Source organism: Silurus meridionalis, chromosome 6 (genome assembly GCF_014805685.1).
Source record: "Silurus meridionalis isolate SWU-2019-XX chromosome 6, ASM1480568v1, whole genome shotgun sequence".
NCBI classification, from domain to species: domain Eukaryota; kingdom Metazoa; phylum Chordata; class Actinopteri; order Siluriformes; family Siluridae; genus Silurus; species Silurus meridionalis.
Window position 1 is genome coordinate 1,729,778 of NC_060889.1, and position 26,300 is coordinate 1,756,077.

At 28.3% G+C, this 26,300-nt stretch overlaps 1 gene segment (V, D, J or C); it reads right to left on the minus strand.

Annotated features, from left to right (window-relative positions):
* Positions 1–22: 22 nt before the first annotated feature.
* On the minus strand, positions 23–21,194 carry LOC124387850. The segment is given in 5 exon segments: positions 23–591; positions 1,531–1,660; positions 1,781–1,831; positions 1,919–2,116; positions 21,140–21,194. Coding segments are annotated over 4 exon segments (396 nt in total).
* Between the last annotated feature and the right edge of the window lie 5,106 nt (positions 21,195–26,300).

A 26,300-nucleotide genomic window follows, 5' to 3' on the forward strand; every position in this document is an offset into this window, starting at 1 on the left:
AAAAAAGATGAGATCTTGTGACTTATTTCATGCATTTATGATTTATTTAAATGTGCAAAAACACAGATTCTTAATATAAATGAATGGTAATCTATACAAATAAAGCCATATATAAACATTATACAATATTTGTAGGTGCATACATCTTAGCATCAACCTCAAATCATACATATATTCCGCAGTGGATATGGAAATACAAATGAAAGATGATATGTAAATGAAAATACAGGATTTAGTTAAAATAATAATAATAATTATACACAGGAAAAAAATGTGCTGGTAACTGAATGTCTTAACTCAGACTTAACAAGCACTCGAATGTCTAGATGTGAGTATACATTGTGACAGAAGTTTATTGTTAAAAGCATGCATATTTAAAATAAAAAAAAAGCATGTTGTATATATGGATTGAATTGATTAGTAAGCATTTTAGCATAGTAAAAGGTAAGAGCTCATAAATGAGCAAACAAGAACTGCATTACATTGCATTTCGACAACCGTGTTGCCATTTCATACAAAGAACATTCCACTTTCTTCACGTAGACAGCACAAAAATCCAATCCGTGTCTTTCCAATTAGGGATTGTATCACCTTTAAAAAAAAAAAATAAATAAAAAAAATAAGATTTTAATATTTTTCCAAACATTTGATTGCCACTTGATTGGCATTAATACAAAGACCTCAGAAAAAATACTTAAATACAGAGTTGGGTTAATCATGCATAATGAATATACACTATATGGACAAAAGTGACTTTTCCAGCCATATGTGGTTCTTCTCCAAATTGTTAGCACAAAGTTCAAGGCGCACAATTGTATTGGATGTCATTAGATGCAGTAGCAGGAGATTTTGAAACTATTTTAGCATGGCAGTGCCCCAGTACACAAAGCCAACTCCATGAATATATGCTTTACATGGGTTGGAATAAAAGATCCTGCTATAGAGCCCTGACATCAACCCTATTGAACACCTTTGGGATGAACTGAAATGCTGACTGCACCCCAGGCCTAAACACTCTGCATTCTACATCAATACCTGATTTTACTAACACCTTTTTAACTGAATGAACACAAATCTCCTCAAGCCCTCTACAAAATCTGGTGGAACATCTTCCCAGAAGATTGAAGGTTATTATATCAGCTAATGGGGACGAAAGGTGGAATGGGATGTTCAAAAATCATCAGTCTTATGGTCAATTGTGCACAAACTTTCGTCCATATAGTGTAATTCACCTATGAGTAGTAATGGCCAAAAATCCATCAAATATTTTTTTCTCCTCATATAGAACCATTTTAATAATATACATTGTTATGGTTAGGGACATATTTATGAATTTAACTATTAAAGTGTTTGAGTTCTATGGTGGTGGTCTAGACACTGAAAATCCGAATCCAAAAACTCTACATAAATGCTAACCAGTTACCATTAGCTTTCAAATAGATACTTATTTCCTTTGTGAAAATAAAATAAAAGAATGTTAATTTATGTATAAACCAGACAAACATATTCTGATAAATCGACAATGCTTACCAAATTCCCAAAAGGCATCCAGTCTAGGCCATCCAGAATTTCAGCGTCATCAAGATGTTGAACGCAACGGTCTTCAAAAAGAGAACCCGCAACCAGAAGATGCCGAATGCCAAAAAGTTTGTCTTGGCATCTACAAATAAATAAGGAAATAAGTAATCATCATTTGCATTTGTCATCATTTACAATTTACTGATTAATTCGATATATGTGAATATGAAAAATGGACTAATCAAAGCAACATTTCATTTACCTGAAAGGAAACCACCTCCACTTTCAGTCTTGGCTGTGCTGCATGCAACGTCTATGTGAAATAAAAAAAAAGAATAAAAAATATGAAGTATATAATATGACATTATTTGCATTATATGTCCACATGGTAAATCCTTACCAGGTTCACTGCAGTTATCGGTGTCCAATATCAACCTGCTGTAATATTCCTCGCCTGAGAAACGAACTGCTCCTGCTTGGTTTTGGTCTTTAAGTGGCCAAAAATTGTCAGTCACATTTTGAACTGTAAAGCGAGTGGCCAGGCAGGATTCTTCACCATCAGTGCCAACCTTGTAAAACTCAGGTTCCTTTTTTTCTTCTGTAAACACACACACAAAGCACATAGAACATAACATTATTAAAAAGGAATAAATCTTAGGAGCCATCAGCATGCTTTCCAACTATTCAAAAAGACAAAGTTTGGTTAAGAACGTATAAAGGTTATAATTTGCTGATTATAATCATTAATAGACTAATGTACAAGGAAAATTTTAATAGTTCAAACATAAAAAAAACAATGCATATGGAATCTATAAAACTTTTATTCGGCTTCTCCCATTAGGGGTCGCCACAGCGGACTATCCACATGTTTTTACGCTGGATGCCCTTTCTAATGCAACCCTCCCCATTTATCCGGGCTTGGGACCGGCACTAAGGCTTGTGCAACCCTAATGGCTGGGGTTGGTTCCCTGACCGGGGATCGAACCCGGGCCACGGCGGTGAGCGCGCCGCATCCTAACCACTAGACCACTAGGGATCCATGCATATGGAATCTATACAGGCTGTATATTCCTGTAGCTTGAGATAAAGAAAAATGAGCCCCAGCCTCTACTTTATACCAGTCTATGTATTCTTAATTTTTCACTATTATTGTCACCAAAGCTGTCAGAAATTAAACGTGCAGACTCGGGTTTCCAAATTAAAACGAACAATTGTAAATCAAATTCTGTGCTGATATCAGTTTTCTGGACTATGAAGGTGTAGCTTAGCTACAATCAAATATACTGGAAATTTTATAATTAACAGCAACAAATTCACAAGTTAAATTGCACAGAATATGTACGAATGATTTTATTTATATTTTGCTAAAACCTTAACACAAACAGATGTATTCACCATTGGAGGAGACATTGATAATTGTACTAACCTCAGTTCACACAGATATCTTTCTCATAACTAAAACATGAGCTCTGTTTATCATGTTAAGTTGTGTTTTTTCTGAGTATTTCAACCAAGCAATACAAATTTTTGGATATCTAAAATTTAATTTTAGGATTTCTTACTCTAAAATAATATATTATAAAATTAGTCATTAACTCTTGAAGTATAACTTTGTGTAGTATAATACTGTATACATTTTTAAAACCTCTTAAACTCTTGAGTTTTGAATGACCTAATGCCAAATTTTTTTTGTTTACGACATCAAAACTCGCATTTGATAACTGAAACTACTTGAAATAAAAAAAATTAAAAAACAATGGCCAAATTTTATACTTAGGTTTAAATTCACACAGATTAAGGTTTTATTACAAACCAGTCAGCCATGTTGTATATTGTTGAAACTTTTAATAATATGCCATAGTTTCCAGATTCTTTGGAAAAGTAGAAAATACATCAGCCAACCAGATGAAAATATTTTGGAAGGAACACAATGCTTATGTACCCATTCTGTATTCACATACTTGACTAGCTCAACTGACTAGCTCGACTTATCACATTATGTTAGCTAAAACAATTTTTAGCCTAATCAATTATTTCAAGCAAATAAAAAAATGTGAGTGCTAGCTAAAAGATGGACGATTAGTCCACCTTTGTATGTGTAGTAAAGTTTTCAACTTACTTTTCTCAACTGTCATTTTTACACCCAAACCAAATATTATCTTATTGTAGTCATTCACACAATATGAAAACGAAGGACGGAAACCTTCAAAGAAATGTTTGCCCTTTTCATTTACATTTTTTAATGTAAAACATATTCATGTATTTCTCTCATCTTTTTGTTAACATTCATTTTCTCTCTCATTTTGTCAAAATAATCGTTTTTTGCATTTAATTCGTGTTTAAATTTGAGGTAATCAAGCTTTTTTGCATGTTCATAATCTAATGTCTAATACTAAAGTTTATAGTTATATACTTTTAAATACTTTGTTTTATATGGAAATAATATTATCCGTGTTTATATTTCGTTTTTGTACAGCATTAGTATTTTAACATGTGTGTGTCTGAGGTCACATTATAATACAATTACAGCTACATGTGGTGTGAATTCACAACTAAACCCTTTTCAATTCACCCAATGAACATTCATTTTACATGTATTTATTATAATATATTTATTATAATATAAAATACACAAAATTGCCTCTTTGTTGTGTTGTCATCTGTTTCATTATTAGTCAATGTTATGTATCATAAAAACTCTAAATGCTACTTTAAAAATATAAAAGAAAGAAATGCTAAAAAAATATTGCAATAAGTTAAACAACAAACTTAGGTAATATAGTTATCAAGTTATCAAGTTATACTTGTTATCAAGTTATACTTGTTCCAAATATCTCTCTATGGATATTTAGGGTAACATCTCTCTAGGGACTGCAGGTGGAAATTAGCATTTTTTTTGCTATAACCTGGCACATGACATATCTTCTTTATTAGACTAATGTTCTCTGTGCATTGCTTCTGATTAAGTATAAATAAACTCATTCATTCATTCATTCATTCAATTATTCATTCATTCATTCATTCATTCAAATATTACTTTCCAGCTTCCAGAAGTATCTAGAAATATTTGAAATAATCAAAACCTGGATTATTCCTTAAATATATGGAAACTGACAAACTTACTTGTATGGATTGTTATTTTGGTCCCTGCTGCGAATATGATTTTGTTGTAGCCATCATTCACACAGTATGAAACTACACAACATTAATGTTCCAGTGATTTGACTATCCTTAATGTGCAAAGAAAATCAAAATCAAGTTCAATTACTTGTACTTCATAATTAAGAAAATTGTTTTGCCAACTACATTTTGCAAGTTTTGCAAGTTTCGCTTAAAAAAACCAACATCATTTATTAAAATATAGAATATAAAATATTGCTGAATATTGATAGTATAATATTTCCCATATCAGTAGTCTATAGAAAGTACTTACTTGTGTGGATAGTTAGTTTTATCCCTGAGGCAAAAGTGATTTTACCAAAGCCCTCATTCACACAGCATGACACCATACAACATTAACACTCTTGTAAACTAATCCATCATAAGCAAGAAATGTAATAATTTGTTATTTATAAATTATATTTTATAAATTTTAATTTAATAAATCTTAATTACATTCATAACTTGGTTTTGTATTTGTTGTTTTCATTAATCAGGTTATTTTGCATAGTTTAATATTGTTTAGACTGCTGGTAAAACTGATTAAACCTAGCTATGTAAATGTTTGTTACAGGTGTCATATAAATGTTTTATTAATAATCAAATTTTTTGTCATTTTACTTACTTAACTGAACTGTGAGCCAGGTTCCTTTGCCAAGTATCATTTTATAGCCATCAGTCACACTACCAATAGGTTCATCTCAAAAACTTACAGTATAACGAAAAAAAAGTATTTGGCCTTCATTATTCATTTATATTATTTTCTTGTAGATATGTTTTTTTAGCATTATTCTTGAAATCTTAATCCATTTAGTATCTATAAATGCAAGGTTATTTAAAGTTCTTGGCTACGAATTTTGGTTAGATTTGACATTTCAATGTCTACGAGTCTGATTACAGTGTAATGAGAGTTTTGTCATTATAATGCTAACTAAATTAAGACTAATGTTCAAGACATGTAAAACATCTACAGGTTAAAATGTCATATTTTATAAACTTATACTTAATGACAGCATGTATTTTTTTTCTTCAACAATTTAGTTATTGTTTTTACCTTAGCATTTTTTAAATGTTAAAAAAACGGTATTGTAGGCTAATACAATTACCATATTTTTAGGTAAAAGTGGTTATGAAAATGCTAATGAGACACTTACTGGACTGAACAATCAATGTTGCTCCAATTCCAAAGATGATCTTGTTATTTGCATTATTCACACACTACCAAACACCTCAGCAAAAAGTTCAAGAGTTCAAATTCTAAAATATGGGTTATATTGTGCATACATAGGTGCTAGGTTTATACCATGCATAGGTGCTAGGTTTATCACAGATTTTACATTTTAAGATTTTACATCTTTTTAATTAAGAAAATAGTTCATTAACATCTTATTGTGAAAGCTTATAACCAGCTTAAGTTTGGTAGGTATATATATATATATATATATATATATATATATATATATATATATATATATATATATATATATATATATATATATGAACCTACATTCTTTATTGAAATAAACCAGTTTGTTTGTAAAAGATATGCCTTTTTTTTTTCTTGCTGTTAATTTTAACATTGAAAGAAAATAAAGTACTCACTAGCTGTCACTGTCAATTTGCATCCACTCCCAAATATGATTTTCTGGCTTCCATATGTCACACATTACTACTGCCTTAAACAATAATTTCCACATAATTTCAACATACAAATTTGCTTTTTCCACTTTTTACTTAGTCATATACTTTGTAAAAAATACTATACATTACTGCTACTATAGATTACATACTACATTTTAAGATAATCAATACATATTTGCTTAATGTAGTCATGTTTATGTAATTTGTGTAGAAATTTTATGTCATTAACTGTTCACACGCATCCAGGTACATAGTTTTTTAGCAAAAATGACCAAAAAACTTTGTTTGATCTTAAAAACTCATGAAAATCTTTTTCTCATTTCTCATCCTTCCTTTTACTTTTCAGTACTTTACATAAATATAAAAGCTTATGCTCAAATAATGCAAAAAAAATATAATGTATAGCTTCTTGGTTAAATAAGTGAGCTATTTAGTATTGGCAGTAGCATAATTTGGTATATTTTTATCGTATATTCATTTAATGCCACCTCAATTAGTGAACAATTGTAGGCAATATGTAAATATACTATAATGCCTAAATTTATTCAAAGACAATAAACTTACGTGACAGCACAATCATTTTCGTTGCCTTTCCAAAGATTACTTTGTTATATCCTTCAGTCACACATTATGAGACCACAAACCAAAAACTGCTTAGCTACACAGATATAAATATTACTGAATGTTGTTATTTTAAGCTAATATTATACTTCTATAACTTTGCTACATTATCCTTTTTGTCATACATAATCAATGTGAAATAATTAATGAAAACATATCAGAATTTTGAGCTACTTCAACTCCATACAACAGAATGAAAACGTAATAAATACTATTGTTAATGCAATAACATTGCAGTAAATCATTAATGCACTTACGTGATTTAATTATAAGCTCGATTCCTGAAGCAAATAATAGTTTTCCTACTGCACCTCCAGTATTCACACATCATCAAACTACCCATCAAAAAGTACTTTAGGAATGTAAGATCATTTTCTTTCTATTTTACAAAATCTAAGCTGTTAAGCAGACTATCTATTAATATGTATACCTTAAGCTTATTGTTTGTGAAGTTCGTGAGTTATGAGTAAATGAACATGCTTGTACACTATTAGGTTTAAACACCAATACTAATAATATTGTGAATAAATTATAATTACTACTTTAACTTTATATACTTTATCTAAACTGCCTTATCGAGGCTAAAATGATGTTACAAAACAAAAAGAGATATGTTTTAACAATATCACTTAAATTCCAAGGTAACAAACATTCACAATGGCAATTACGAAATCAAGCAGTATTCAAAAATATTACTAAAAGATGTCTTTATATAATTTTTTTAAATAGGTTTTCAAATGTTAAAATTCTCACTGGCTATCAAAATTACAGCTATAGCAAAAAATGCTGTAATAGCACAAGTTGTATTTTTTATTATGTCTAACTTGGTGAAATATCCCACATAATGTATATTACCATTGAGATAAATAAGTACTTACTATGATTAACAGTAAGCTTGATGCCCTGACCCAATATAAACTTGTTTCCGAATGTCACACCATGATATGTTCATTGCTAAATTTTCATTACATATCTATCATTTCAGAGAGTTCATATTTTGTAGTTATATTTAAGATATTTATCATTAACATTATCAATTCATCATTTTTTTCTAATTAATACATATATTTTTAAATATGTATATAATTTTATGTTCACACTACTTTCAAATTAAAAAAGAATATATATATAATATTTCAGGATTATGTTAAATTGGACATTTTTGCTAACTAACAGTGTGTCACATAATATCTAAATACAGTTAATGATATGTGAATTATGTAAATAGTAAATAAATATATAACTTTATGTTCACACAGTAATATCCCAAAAAAACTTACTAGCTTCTACAGTCAATTTGACTCCAGGCCCAAATGTGATTTTCTTGTTTTGATTAGTCACACATTGATACTTCCTTAGACAATAATTTCTGATACAGTTCAACATACAAATTGCAAGATTCTAGATAAACACTAATCAATACATTTTTATATTAAGAACGCATGATCCTTTGATGTACTGTTTCTAATGTTTTACATTTAACATGTGAATTTTTTTGTACATGTAATTGTGAATGTAAGGGTAAAGTTTTTGAATTCTGGATATGTATTTCCCCACATATATATCTGTCATTAGCTACATATTGGAAATAGTCCATTTGCAGATCTAATTATGATGCAATGTAGATTGTATTGTCACAAATTTGCATGCTATATCATTTTTATACTGCAGATTGAAGGAAGTTATCTTAAACTTAAAGTTTCACCAAAATCCATCGTCAGGCCTTTAATAAAGGTAAGTCATTTAATATAGCATATACATTACACAATATGTAAATTTCAACATAAGTTTGTATACTAATATCAAAGACAAATTACTAAGTACTTGCTAGCTGTAACAGTCAATTTGATCCCCATTCCAAATATAATTTTTGTGTTTCCATACATCACACCATAATATTGCCTTGCACAATAACGGCTACAAATTTAGTCTATTCAACAAAGCATTTCAAAACTACTGTACTTCTATAGTTTTTTTTACAGATATAATGTTTTAATAAATGTTCAAAAATGTATATATTTTTTAATTTTAGGTACATGATAGAATTATGCATTTCTTAACATTAATTAAGGCTTAAATTAATGTATATAGACTACAGTAGATGTAAAAAAAAATAATAATAAAATAAATAAAATAAAAAAGTTCAAATAACCTGACAGATTTTCTCATTCTAACCAAACTCGAAAAACTGTATGTAATATTATGTAATTATCATGATAACAAATAAGTACTTACTATAATTAACAAGAAGCTTGATGTCTTGACTGAAAATTAGCTTATATCCTGGTGTCACACCATGCTATGCTCATTGACATTATCTTTTATTAGGCATTATCTATCAACTTTTAAATCTATCAACCAATAAATGTCTAATCATTCAAATTTTTTACTGTAAAAATTGTTGAACAATGTTCCTGTCTTTACACGAGTACCATGATTGAATTCATATTTACTCACTAGCTGTCACTGTCAATTTGGTCCCGGTTCCAAATATGATTTTCTGGTTTCCCGAAGTCACACAATGTTACTGCCTGATACAATAATTTCCTCATTCATTCATCATACACATTAACTACAGACTGGATATTTGTTTGAACTGAGCAAATCTACTATACCTAAGGTTATGGTTGCAATGTAGCTTAATAAATACGCAATCTTCTTGACATAAAATTGTCTGATTGTTCATACACACCTAAATACAATATGCAATCATTAAAAAATTATTTTTAACTCTTGATGTTTAAGAATCATACAATGTTTTCTCAGTCGTTACCTCCTTATATATTTATACTTTAAGCTTTTTTTTTTTATTCTGTACTGTGCTAATATCGAATAAATAGTAAATAATTAGTGACATATATATACAATGTTTATAAACAACTTCCATTTTAATGATAAATGCTACAGACTTTCAAAGATAATTATTTTAGTCAACTTGTGCATCTATAATCTGGAATTCAATCAAGGCAAGAAAACTTACGTGACTGCACTATTAGTTTTGTTGCCTTCCCAAAGATCATTTTCACAAATCCTCCAGTAGTCACACATTGTGAGATTGCAATGCAAAAATGAAGGTAGATCTAAATGGATAAAACTAAACCTTAAAAAATATATATTTGTACTAGCTAAATTGTATATATATATTATTTTCTTTCTATATATATATTTACTATTTAACTGTAAAAACTGCATTAAATGTATAATCTATGCTAGTAGATTTAGCAGTTATTTCCTTGATCTTAGCTTCTAAAATTCTTCAATTGTTTATACACTTACTTGATTCAATTATCAACTTGATTCCAGTAGCAAAATAAAGTTTGCCCACTCCACCACTACCAGTCACACATTATCAAACTAGCCTACAATAAGCTAGAACACCAGGTTCATCTGTTTACTATCTGTTTAATATAACTTTATACAATTGTAACTTCAGAAAGCAAAATATATTTTTAAAACATGTTTTCCTTTATGGAAATACTTTAAGCATGTATAACTTCTTCTGTTTGGCTTAAATGTCATTTAACATTAAAACATATTACATAAAAAATTGCAATAAAATTATGCTTTACAGGACCACACTACTGCAATTCAAAGAATATTCTAAGTATGATAAATACTTACTACAATTAACAGTTAGTTTGATGCCTTGACCAAGTATAAGCTTGGTTCCCGCTGTCACACAATGTTACGTTCATCAACCAAATCTTTCATTGTACTTGTACTTGTCATTTGCTAACAGCACTTTCCAAATGTTTCATTTTACTGTGTACTGTACTGTATATAGTTGAAATGACAATAAAAGCCACTTGACTGAAATTATTGAAAGTAATAGCAGTTTGTGTAATTTGAATGTAATACACGTGGTTAAAATTATTTAATCATATAAAGTGCTGAAACATGTATCTCTCTTACTCTACTTAAGTAAACTTTGTATCTTATAATATTGTTATTTTTGTTTAGAATCGAGATAATAAACATCTTTACAAACTTTTCCTTGCGGTTAACTAGATTTTGTAAAGTTGAAGAATTCAAATGACAATTGCACTTACGAGATTCGATTGATAATTTGATTCCTGTAGCAAAGATTAATTTACTCAGTCCACCTCCAGCAGTCACACATAATCAAACTCCTAACAATAAGCAAGTCAGCATAATTCGCACACACTTTGAACTACTTTGATAATTTCATAACAGTAATCTAAAATCCTATCATTTAATATGTTGACCAGACAAATGACATATATAATTTGTTGATAAAGCAAGAGCATTTAATCAGTTATACTGATATAACTTGAATTCAAAGTAAATACAACATAACAATATTTCTGTATACTATTAACTTCTATTTATGTGATCTTGAAACTAACATGTACAGAAACAACAATTTATGAAATTATGCAAGTTTATTCTCATTTATATGCATTATTTTTGCCAAAATTACTGTATATTCATTTCTAAATTCATTAAAGTGTTACTTACTTGCATGAACTGTGAGTAAAGTGCCCTTGCCAAATATTATTCGAAATCCATCATTCACACTGCTATTATTCTCATATCAAAAACTTACATAGGTATGTGTGACAGAAATGTTTAAGCTTTAGCTGTACATTTTCATTATAAAGACATATTGTATAATAATAATAATACAAATAATAATAATAGCTTCTCATAAAACATAATGATTTTAAATGATGTCTCGTATCATACAATTGACAGTAGAAATATATTGAACTTTAGTCTATTGTTCAATTTAGGATTATGTCAATCACTAGCACTAGCTTAAGTACTACCTCAAGTAAACTATGTTAATTTATCATTATAATGATGTGATTTTCATCTATGAGGACTATATATTTTGGGTTCAAACCAATATTTAGGATGAACATTTTATTAATCCTTAATTGTGAATCCTGATCAATTTGATCTCTATATTAGATTAGTTAAAAAAATATCTTGTATTGTAAATAACCTACCTTTTTTTTAATTAAGAAATGACAGTTGTACTCACTAGTTGTCACTGTCAATTTGATTCCTGTTCCAAATAGGATTTTCGTGTTCCCTTGCGTCACACAGTACTAATGCCTTAGACAATAATTCCACATCTTTAGCATTAAAATTCAACATAAAAATTAGCTTAAAGCTTAATGTACTTTGCTCTTGTTTACACTTGTCAAGACTACTACAGAAATGTTTCAGAAATGTGTTGTATTTTTATAATATTACATTACTATATATAAATTCCTTTTTTTTTAGTTTTAAAGTGATATTTCATAACAGGTTGATATCACATCCCTATCCTTAATAACAGATTACACCATCGAATTAAGTATGCTTTATACATATCTTTTTAGTTTTAATTGCATGCAAATGTATACAAAATCCTTAAATTTATAATGAACTAACATAGACCTTTGAAGAAATTAACAAACTCATACTTTTATAAATTACAATACAAATAATAAAACTTAAGAATTATCTACATCTTAAATTTGTAGGTATGTATATATAACTTTTTCCATTATTTAAATAATGAATGAAATACATTTGTACTCACTAGCTGTCACTGTCAATTTGATTCCTGTTCCAAATATGATTTTCGTGGTGCTTTGTGTCACACAGTACTAATGCCTTAGACAATAATTTCCTCATCTTTATCATTAAAATTCAACATAAAAATTAGCTTAAAGCTTAATGTACTTTGCTCTTGTTTACACTTGTCAAGAATACTACACCTAAAGATTTCAGAAATTTGTTGTATTTTTTAATATTACATTTCTATATATACATATAGAAATTACATTTTATAGTTTTAAAGTGATATTTTATAACAGGTTGATATCACATCCCTATCCTTAATAACAAATTACACCATTGAATTAAGTATGCTTTATACATATCTTTTAGTTTTAATTACATGCAAATGTATACAAAATCCTTAAATTTATAATGAACTAACATAGACCTTTGAAGAAATTAACAAACTCATACTTTTATAAATTACAATACAAATAATAAAACTTAAGAATTATCTACATCTTAAATTTGTAGGTATGTATATATAACTTTTTCCATTATTTAAATAATGAATGAAATACATTTGTACTCACTAGCTGTCACTGTCAATTTGATTCCTGTTCCAAATATGATTTTCGTGGTGCTTTGTGTCACACAGTACTAATGCCTTAGACAATAATTTCCTCATCTTTATCATTAAAATTCAACATAAAAATTAGCTTAGAGCTTAATGTACTTTGCTCTTGTTTACACTTGTCAAGAGAGTACTACACCTAAAGATTTCAGAAATTTGTTGTATTTTTTTAATATTACATTTCTATATATACATATAGAAATTACATTTTATAGTTTTAAAGTGATATTTTATAACAGGTTGATATCACATCCCTATCCTTAATAACAAATTACACCATTGAATTAAGTATGCTTTATACATCTCTTTTTAGTTTAAATTACATGCAATATGTATGCGAAATCCTTAAATTTATAATGAACTAACATAGACCTCCTTTAAAAAAAATTATCAAACTCATACTTTTATGAATTACAATACAAATAATTAAACTTAAAAATAATCTGCAGCTTAAATCTGTAGGAATGTATATATAATTTTTCACATTATTTAAATAATGAATGAAATACACTTGTACTCACTAGCTGTCACTGTCAATTTGATTCCTGTACCAAATATGATTTTCCTGGTGCCTTGTGTCACACAGTACTAATGCTCAAGACAATAATTTCCACATCTTTAGCATTAAAATTCAACATAAAAATTAGCTTAAAGCTTAATGTACTTTGCTCTTGTTTACACTTGTCAAGAATACTACACCTAAAGATTGTAGAAAATTGTTGTATTTTCATAACATTACATTTATATTTAAAACTATAACATTTAAAACTATAACATTACATTTATATTTAAAACTATAAAATGAAATGTATATATATATATATATATATATATATATATATATATATATATATATATATATATATATATATATAAATTTCATTTATAGTTTTAAAGTTATATTTTATAACAGGTAGATATCACATCCCTATCCTTAGTAACAGATGCTTTATACATCTCTTTTTAGTTTTAATTACATGCAATGTGTATGCAAAATCCTTACATTTATGATGAACTAACATAGACCTGCTTTGAAGAAATTATCTTTTTTTTTATTACAATACAAATAATTAAACTTAAGAATAATCTGCAGCATAAATCTGTATGTATGTATATATAATTGTCTTCTTATTGAAATAATGAATGAAATACACTTGTACTCACTAGCTGTCACTGTCAATTTGATTCCTTTTCCAAATATGATTTTTGTGTTTCCTGGTGTCACACAGTACTAATGCCTTGTACAATAATTTCCTTCTCTTTAGCTTCAAAGTTCAACATACAAATTAACCACACGTTAATCAGTCCTTTTGGTCTGATTTGTTCTTCTAGAATTCAAAAATGGTTAATCTAGTTACTTGATTCAATTGCTAACCTGATTCCTGTAGCAAAGTACATTTTCCCCAATCCATATCCAGTATTCACACATTATTAAAAACTCATTAACATTAAGTTCACTTACACTTTCAAGCATGTTTACTTTTTTGTTAAGAAATGCAAGCTACCCAACATGATATGTACTATTAGTATAAAGATATAAAGCAACAGCATAAACTGTTTGTAGTTCTAGTACTTTAAAATTGAAAATTTAAGAAAGTTGAACATACCAAAAAAAACATCTTATTTATAACCATAATTATAACCCTTGTAAAAATCATGGCATGCAAAACATATTTAAATTGAAATTTCTAAGTACTTACTATCATTTACAGTCAGCTTGACACCCTGACCAAATACAAGCTTGTTTCCGACTGTCACACAATGCTATGTTCTTTAGCATTATCTATTATTTTAGTGATTTCATATAGTATATTACATTACAAGAAAACTATATACAAATTATATATATATGTATATACTGTATATCTTTGTATTTATTCTTTACATGTTACATTGTCATCCAATTTTACAGGTAAAGGCAAGTACATTTCGTAGCTTAAAACTACTAAAAAAATTACTTTTATTGTTCGAGAGATTTTTGATCCAATATAAGTCTTTACAAATGTATTTTATTTAGGCTTGGCTAATCACATTTTGTGAATTACTTTAATAGTCCAGTGACCATGCAAGCTAGTTCGTTTAATAAAAATTATCATGGTATACATGAACATGTAATTTATTATTGTCAGAAAATTCAAATACTACTTTGTTTACATAATTTAGTTACTAATTCTGTGTTCTTTCCAAATATCACCTTGTCCCATCAAATAAATTTTTTTATGTCTATTAAAATTAAATTTTTTATCTATCGACAAGGAAAAGTCTTTTACCTTAGAATGATAAAATAAGGTTTGTAAAAATAAATTAATAATTATCTCTTACTTGATTCAATGTGTAATATTGTTCCTTTTTCAAAGAAGATTCTACGTCCTGCATCATTCACACACTGGTGAACCTTTTAGCAAATAGACTACTAGATATATTCATTCCTTTTCGGTTATTCTATGCCTTATTCTATAAGAAATTCCTATAATTCTATATTCCTATGTCATACTTAAATATTGGTCAAACTAATTCACTCTTTTTATTTTGCTTTTTAATAGGAATACATACAGGCATCTAAACTAAAAACTAAATGCTAATAACAACTAAAATTTATGTTTGAAAGATTCCAGTTTTAATGGTATGTAGTTATCTTAACTTAATGCTTTGTCCAAACTACTTGACTACTTAGCTCAAAAACTAAGCTTAAATGCATTTGGAGATTAAAGACTTTGTTTTTCCTGATAATAATTAATGCTATTAACATAAATTCTAAATGTATACATATTTATCTCCCTATAGCTACCCTACACAACACAAGTTCTGCTACAATAACGTGTTTATATATAATTTTTCGATTATTTATATTATTTATAAGTTTTTTGAGTAGAAATTATTATTTTTTGGACATTGAGAAAATTCTTCTTGACATCCTTAAAAAGAATCAACATTAAACTTATGAAACTCAAGCCAAATTTGACTTACGTGACTGCACTATCAGTTTGGTCGCCCTTCCAAAGATAATTTTGCCATAACCTCCAGTAGTCACACACTATGAGACTTTAAAGCAAAAACTGCTTAGCCTATCACACAATGAACATTAGTGAGCGAATAACATATAAAGTTATTTTCTAACTTAACTTCACCACACTACAATTTTGTAGGGTTGGATTCAATACAAATAACCGAAGATACTTAAACTACCATTACCTCAGCAATTTAAACAGGAATGTATTTTATACTTTGTCTTTATTGATTTATTGTTCTTTTTTAAATATTCACTTACGTGATTCAATTACTAACTTGATTCCAGTAGCGAAGAACAGTTTCGCTGCAGCACCTCCAGCATTCACACATTATCAAACTCTTTAGCAAAAAATGCTTTTATGAATACTAACTTAATTCATTTACACCTCAATGGATTTTTGCTTTTTTTTCCCAGCAAAATAAAAATTAAGCTAGCTAGAATTTGCTTGCTATGGCAATATTATTGAGGCAAATTATAATTTTTTTATATAATATCCCCCATGCTTGAATTCTAAGTACATACACACATAAGAATATTAAAAGATTCAGCAATTTACAAACATATTTACTTTCAACAAAATACTTATATTACTACTACTATATTACTACTAATAATAATATTGCTTTTTTAACATTATCAATTAAAACTGATAATAATTTCTTACTTGACTCTATGTGTAGTAATGTCCCTTTTCCAAAGATTATTTTTCGCCCCCCATCATTCACACACTACTGAACCTCAAAGCAAAAAGACTTCTGGCTATAGCCATTCATTTATGTTCTTTATATCATATGAGGTATTCTATGAAGAATTTTAAGTATAAAGACAACTTAGCCTTACCATTTTTATAGTAATATTAGTAGCCAAATAAAATATATGCTTATTGTCAGTTCAGTCACTTTTGTATGCTAATGTTGGCTGAAATTACATTAGAACTAAAGCCTTAATCATAAGTGACAAAGTTCAAGCTAGTATTCTATAATTAACTATTTTGGAAGTTTAAAGTTATATAATTTTTTTATGTTCTGTTATATACTGTGTGTACATTTAAATTAGAGATTATTTTATATAAATATTCACAGCTATCTCAATTATCCCAATACAATTTTTAAAAATTGTATTTCGCATTTACTATTAACTTATAATTCTCATCACAGCATAAGACACTAGCATCCACAAACGTTTTAAGAATAAATGGATTTTACAAATGCTTAACATAAGAATTTACGTGATTCAATTAATAACTTGAAACCTGTAGCAAAGATTATTTTTCTGAATGAACCTCCGGTAGTTGCACATCTAAAACTCCCCAACAATAAGTCCCAGCTTAAATGGTTCACAATTACACACTGATTTGCAATTCCTTAACCCATTCAACATACTGGTATAAAACAAGAAATGTACATGGCAATGTGCATGTGTATAATATCTATTATATTATATTTACTATTACAAATGTATCTGTCAGTCCAAATAAACTTTTCTTACTTGGTTCTATGTGTAGTATTGTTGCTTTTCCAAAGATAATTCGCAATCCCCCATCAGTCACACACTACTGAATCCCAGCACAAAAAAAGACTTCTTTATTAGATATCTAGATATTCTAGGTATATTCTTTCAATTGATGTGTTTGACACCTGATATTATATGAAATACCATTTTTTATGGTGTATGGTAAGTGTTAATTGCTAATATTAATACTTTTCCGAGTAATCTTAAATAAATTACAGCAAATATACAATGTAATAGGAATTTTTAACATCAAAATCAAGACCTTGTCAACAGAACCAATGGTGGTTAAAATGACATTAATACATTTTATCATAGCAAAAAGCTGGGGTAAATTTTAAATACAAATTCCTTTATCTAACTTTTTTCAACTATCCACTTGTCCCATCATGTTTCATTTTTTTTTTATATCTATTAACAAGAAAGAGTGTTTTCCTTCAAAAGAATGCAATCAGTTTCAGAAATAAATTAACAATTACTTCTTACTTGACTCTATATGTAGTACTGTTCCTTTTCCAAAGATCATTTTACGTCCTGCATCATTCACACACTGGCAAACTCTCTAGCAAATAGACTACTGGATATATTCATTCCTGTGGTCATTCAACACTTTATAATATATAATAGTGACATGTGTTATATGTTATAACTTTTATTATAAAAAAATGCTATAACATCTAAGACCAATGTCCTTTTATTATTGTATATATTTTAGCTACTAAATTAAACGTTGTTCCCACATAGGACCTTTTTCCTATCCATTCTGTCCATTCACATGATTTAATTTTAGAATTTTATGTTGTTTTAATCAATGATATTACTACGAAATGTTCAGTTTGATAATTTAACAATAAAATTAAGCACCATTTTAAATATCTGTGGATTTGGGCTACTTGCAATTAACTAAAGTTTTTAATAAATTCATAATTACTTCTTACTTGACTCTATGTGCAGTGCTGTCCCTTTTCCAAAGAAAATCCTTTGTCGCCCATCATTCACACACTAGTAAACCCTCTAGCAAAAAGGCTAGTAGATTTACTGTACAGAGTTTAAAAAAAAATCACAAAATTCAAGAACTATTTCCTCTCTTTTTAATGCATCTACTAATTCTATGTATTTTGCAAATATTCTCCAAATTTTAACAAATTAAACATATCTTAATTAGACTGTAGAATGTAGAAGATACATTTGGTAATCAAATCCACCAACCTTACAGGTATCAAATTATTTTTGTTGATGTTGTTTTTAATTTAATTTCATATTGTAGGTGAGATTATACAGTAGAATTATGGGTTATATTATTGCATTTTAGAGTAGGTGATTCTTACTTGACTCTATGTGCAGTACTGTTCCTTTTCCAAAGTAAATTTTTTGTCCTGCAGCATTCACACTATAGTGAACTCTGCACCAAAAACACTTCTGGGTATATTCATTTACATGTCATATTTGACACCTAAGATGCTAATAATACTTAGGGTTTTTTCATGTCATGCACCAAATATATAGAAAACTATACTAAATATATCCAACAAACATGCAACAAAGACGTTATCAACTGCAAACCAATTCTCTACCATGCCTAGAATCAATTTCAGTGAGCAAGATATTTAGATTATGAACTGCCAGATTCTAAGTAAAAAAATGTAAACGTATAGAAACACATAAGCATTATTGTACAAAAATGTTTTTTGAATTTGATATTAAAACTTGAACTTACTTGGATGAACAGTAACCTTGGTACCTTTACCGAATATAATCGAGTTATATGACACACATTGATATCAGCCTAGACAATTACTATTACAGTTCAACCAGTTCAATTATTATTATATTTTTTTAAATAGACATTTTATATATTTACATTTTCTACCTAATTTAATAAACAAAAAAAGGTTTTTTTAAGTTTAATATTTTATATTAGAATACAGGATTTCAGTAATAATATATGTCAATGTATTTAGTATCTTTTAAGGTGAATACTGTAAATAAACAAGATCAGGTAGGATTAAGTTATAAATAATACATCAAATGTAATGAAACTGTACAATTTGAATTTACTGGTGAAAGCATCAGTAAACACATAAGAAAGAAAACACATACGCTTTCAACTTTAAATAAGTTTGATAAATAAAATATTAAAACCTAAACTTACTTGGATTAACAGTAACTTTGATGCCTTTACCGAATATAATCTTGTCAGAATATGACACACATCGATTTCAGCCTAGTCAATTACTATGACAGGGTGTATTAGTCCTTGTACATGTACAAAAGTCATTTTTTATATTTTAATTGTGTAATATTTTAGGTATTATATACAATTTAATAATACATTATATACGTTGTAGTATTTTAGGTATTTTGGGTTTTGTTGTATTTAGACTGGGCGATAGTATTAGTGATCATATAGTATGAATATAGTACATTTATATGTTATACCCAATTTAATAAAACATTATATAGGTTGTAGAATTTTAGTTGAAGCTGTAGTATTTATGATTTAGTTTTTGGGGCTATAGTATAGTATTTTATATTAGGTTATAACATATATATATATAAAAAGATTAAGCCATACTACCTGAATTTACTATCAGAGACGTTCCTTTTCCAAAAATTAATTTCACTCCATCAGTCACACACTGTTACACAACTGCACAAAAAATATACTCTTGCTGCTACACTATATGCTATTCTACAATATATAAATATAGAATGTTCCATCATTTTATGACTATTAAACTTTTATTACCTTGCCTCACACCTGTAAATACTTTAAGCCAATTATTGCCCAAGGTTTTTGATAAAAATCAAGGATATAAATGTTTTTCGATCCATTTAATTGCTAAATGTAACCTAATTAGGATAAATGTAATCAAATAATGTAATTCAATACTACAATTTAAGTGTAAAAAGTAATAATAAACACGTACTTGTTTCAATTCCCAGATTGATACCTTCACCAAAGAAAATCTTAAATCCACCACCAGTAGTCACACAGTGTGAAAATATTGAACAAAAAACACCTTCCACCAAAATAGATAGATAGATAGATAGATAGATAGATAGATAGATAGATAGATAGATAGATAGATAGATAGATAGATAGATAGATAGATAGATAGATAGATAGATAGAATATTTAATATAGTCCAATTTTCTTTAAACAATACAATTACTTTTCTAAAACAGTATGTGGCAAAGACTTACCTGTTTCAACAATTAATTTGGTTCCAGAAGCAAAATATATTTTACGATTTCCAGAGTCAGTCACACACTGTACAACCCCTGAACAAGAAGTGTGTTGCCAAAATTTTTATATACTAGAATGATCTAGTTGTTTGTATTACATTGGTAATAACAGTGTTTCTTTTTGTTTAGTTTTTTACAAAAAATAGGTTATTTGTGCATTGATTGGCTTGCCTTTTTTACATAAAAAACATTACCAAATTGAGTTTAGAGAGATATTTTCACTGAAATTGATCAATTTAATTTAAATGGATCAGAACTGTAAATGTTTACTATCATTAACTTACTTGGTTCAACTGTCAGAGCTATGCCCGTGCCAAAGACCATCTTATATCCAGTAGTCACACATCATGTGGCCATGAAGCAAAAACTTCATTGCATAAAAAATTTATAATTTTAGTTATTATTGCTCCATTTTAGAAATTTTGCCTTAACCTGCCATTATATACTGTTATACATAATTGTTGTCTTGTTAGTTGGTACAATCTTACATATAAAATATAATAACATAGCTAGTGGTTATGATATGATAATGGAATTACATACATTTTAGAATTATTTGAAAAGTTTCATGCAAAACACTTACTTTAGTTATTAATTGGATTCGAGAGACGAAATAGATTCTCCGGTCTGCGTTAATATGTCTGAGTATTCTAAACTGTTTGAAAGGATTTGAGTAATAATAAATAATTTGTAAGCACTAAATTATAGTAATGAAAAATCGGTTTATAACTTTTCACTTTTCATACTGGATATCATTTGGAAATATTGAGTATATCAAGTTTTGTATATTCCTTAAATATCTGTATATCAACTATTGTACTTACAAATACAATTATAACTAAAAAATATTGCATACAATTATTCCTAATACAGTATGTATGCATACTACATTACTACTACATACTACTGTAATATATAGTAGTGTGCCTTTAGATTTTTCGCTTTAACTTTTGACCTTTTTGTCTATATTAGCTAATTGTGGTTATACATTATACCATTTGTATATATATTTTTATGTGTATTATTTTCTCTTAATAATTTTCTGTCTATCACTTACTTGTCTCTACACGAAGTTTAATCCCTGGGCCAAAGTAGATTTTCTGGACTCCAGTAGTCACACACTGATATTTTCCTGAGCGATAATTCTCACTTTTGGAGGTATAGATTATCAGATATTATTTTAAACCTCATCTTTAAAAGCATTGTAAACAGAATTTTTTTGTAGTTTCTCATGTATTTTTGAGGCACTGTAATATAATGTAATGTAATGTTAAATGTAATACGATGCTTATCTTTCGTTCTTTTTCTTTTCCTTTTTTTACTTATATACAAATCAATATGTTAATGCAGATTGCATTTTCAATGCAAATTTGAATCTAAGTGTTTGTTTAATCAGAAACCAAAAGTAAATAAAAATACTTTGAAATATCACTACTGAATATAAATTTTGTTCACATAACTCTGAACTCTAACGTTTGATCATGAATTATGAGAAACTTACTATTTTGAACTGTCAGCAATATGCCCATGCCGAAGATCACCTTATTTCCACCACCAACATTCACACATTATGAGAACTTGCAACAAAAACTTTTATGGATAAGAAACTAATCGTATCAGTCATTGTTCCTCTTCACCTTACTTTGTCATTATATATCCTCTATTTTAGTATAAATTCTACTATTGCTGAACCACGGGGATAACTTAATATTATGAATAGATACTTCAATAAAGATATTATCATATATCATATTTTCTGATTTGTGTGTATTTTGTGTGAACAAACTGTATGCATGTTACAATTTAAATGACTTTGCAAAACTTTGGATATATGTAAAGTGTATGACTTACTTGATTTAGTCACTAATTGGATTCCAGATCCAAAATAGATTCTCCTGTCTGAACCAGTCACACACTGTACTATCTCAAAGCAATAACATATTGTGTATGCGACTATTCTCTGATAGGTTCGATTGCAATTTTCGACAGCATTTAATTGTATATATGTATATATATCAACATAAAATGCATCAAAACAACACAGAATATTGTCTTTGAATATATATTACATTACCTACTTTTAAAATTTTTCTACTTACTTGTCTCAACAATAAGTTTGATTCCTGAGCCAAAGAAGATTCTCTGTGCACCATTAGTCACACACTGTTATTTCCCTGAGCAATAATGAACTGTTATGTGTACTGTATATGTGTGTGTGTACACTTAAACTATGTATTTTAGCAGACAGTAAATAACTACTATATTTTCAAAAAGAAATTCTATGATTGTCACATTACATTTGTTCCAGTTTCATAGAACCATTAATAACATCAGAGTTTCCAAATTTTTACATTTCTTTGCAGTGTTTGTGCAAATTCAAGCTAATATTTGCTATGTTTCTAGTTGGATTTAATGGAAGAAACTATAACTAACTATAATTAAAATAAATTATATTTAAATAAATATAAATATAATGAAATTTTAAAACCATTCTGTAATTGGGATGAAATTGTACTTTTTGTAGCCACTTACTTGTCTCAACAATAAGTTTGATTCCAGAGCCAAAGTTAATTTTCTTGAATCCATCAGTCACACAATGTTATATTCCTAAGCAATTTTTAATCTGATTTAAAGCATCACTGAGACTGGGGTTTATTGGGGTTGCATATTTTTATGTGAATAGATTTTCTATATTAAACTTAAATTTGGTTCATAAAGTTGAATGAGAAACACTTACTTGGTTCAGTGATTAATCTGATACCAGAGCCAAAATAGATTTTCCAGTCACCCGTCCTAGACACACACTCAACTTTTCCTAAGCAATAACTCATTGTTCAGAATCAGAAATAGCTTTTTTACCAAGTATGTTTACACATACTTGAATTTGACTTAGTGACAGAAGCTCACATGACTACTCTTTTTAAAATTCACCATAAACAATTAGGAATAAAATTTAAATTCAATTGTACTTCATTGTAAATTATTATTACCTGTATTATTGGTTTATTTTACAAACATTGTTTTAAGTTACATTTTGGAAAAAACCTATTTAAACTGTTCACCAAAAATGTATTTTCTTATTGCATACTAATAACATACAGTTGATCAAATACTATATTTAATTTCTCTCTGTACCAACGTGGATATTGTTCATTTTCTCCAGCAATATCGTAAATAATAAATTTGCATGTCAGAATTTAAAAGTTTTATGTGTTAATTTATGTGAAAGCCTTACTTGATTCGACGATTAATCGGATTCCTGAGCCAAAGTAGATTCTTGTGCTAGTCACACACTGTACTGTCGCTAAACAAAAACTCTTCACTCATATGACTAGTCTCAAAAGCATGTATATATAAAAATTGCTATTGCATTTCAAGATAAGTCTTTGAAATAGAAACTAATATTGCTAATAGCAATTGTGTTTCTTTACTTGCTATATATATTATATAAGTATAATAAAATACATAATATAGATCCCATGTGTACATTACCCAGCAACTATGTTTTTATATTTTTAAGTTATTTTTCACTTACTTGTCTCAATAATCAGTTTGATTCCAGAGCCAAAGTAGATTTTCTGAGCTCCAAAGTCAGTCACACATTGTTATTTTACTGAGCAATAATTCTCGGAAAATTTGCATGATTTTCAATCTACAGTATCAGCACATTGTGAATGAAAATACAGTATATATTAATGTGCTGTTTGTATCTAAATAGAGATTTAGTAGATAATATTCGATTTTTTATATCAGGTGCCAATGTTATGTTAAATATTAACTTATTATTAATTATTATTAACAATATTAACTTCTACTAGATGATGACCAACAGAAATGTTGTAAAGTTATGAATGGACCGTTTAAAAGTAATGTTCTTTGCATAATTTAAATATGATTAGTAAAACACTCCAAATATAAAAATAATATTTTAGATAATTTTTTGCACAAAATCTTTCAATACAAGCAAAATTGTAGCTATGAAATAATTCAAAAGTGTTTAAGAATAGAAAAATTGCCAAATTTACCTGCTATTACAGTCATTTTTGTTGCTTTTCCAAAGATTATTTTCTGGCCAGAGAATGTCACACATAACTATACATCCACACAAAAACATTCTTACTAGCAATTAGGTTGCATACATGGGATGAGGCTTTGATTGCAAGTAATGGAAAAATGTAAGTAACAAAAAATATTTAGGTTTTTAGTATTAGAATGGGCTAAGATTATGTTGATTTTCAGGCTATTGATTTTCTAGGTCTATTTTCTAGCCAGTAGACTTTTATCTTATTTAAAAAAGAATAGAAACTGTAATATACAAAAATTATAGTTGTATAAAATGGTTTGTTGAATTCATTCAATTCATTCAAGACCACAGTAACAATCAACAATTTTAATAACTTACTTGTTTCGACGATTAACTTCGTGCCTGTGCCAAAGACTAGCTTATAAACTCCACTTTGAGTATACACACAGTATATAACCCAACAACAAGAACCTCTCAAGTTGCAATATGCATTGTATAGTCATTTTAACATGCCTCAATTATATACTCCCTAAATGACATATTATAAAATTTATAATTTATGTACATATTATATTTAAAAGTTTGTAATTTATTAATCTCTTGGATGCACACTTACTTTTCTCAACATCCAGTTTGATTCCTGAGCCAAAGTATAGTTTCCAACCTCCGCTATCAGTCACACAGTGTTCTGGCCCTGATCAAGAATCACTCCTATCTTTTCCTTGATATGCTCTAGCTACATTTCATATGATATATTCACTTAACTTCATGTATAGATATTTGTTAATATTACCAGTCTATCCAAACACTGCAATTTAAATGCAATTTAAAAGGTTTTAACATGTCAACTTGTAACTTGTCATATATATGTAAATATTAAAGCACAGTGAAAGTCTTTCTCTGCATATCCCAGCTTGTTAAGAAGCTCGACAATATTAGGGTTTGACCCACAAACCTTTCAAATGGTAACTCTAAACCTTACCCATTAAGCTACCATTTCCCCAATTCGCTTGATTCTATAAGTTTCTAGCCCCCTAGAAGCCTTAACCCAATTCACTTCAGTCAAGACCATTTATACTCTGATTATTATTTTAATATTATAACCATTTGTAATACAAAAAAAGTGTAAGCCCGACTTTGTTAACTATTGTAACTGGAAACATGACTTACTTGATTGAACTGTCAGCATTACACCTGTGCCAAAGATAATCTTATATCCACCTCCAGTATTCACACATTATGTGGACTTGCAGCAAAAACTTACATTCTAACATAAGAAATAGGTCTGCGCAAATATTATTATCCACTTTGCCTCACTTCAATATTATATACTAGCCTAAAATACCAATTACGGCAGTATATAATGCAATGTAATTTGTTCTAGGTGCCTGGATTTCCATTATGAACCAACAATATAAACA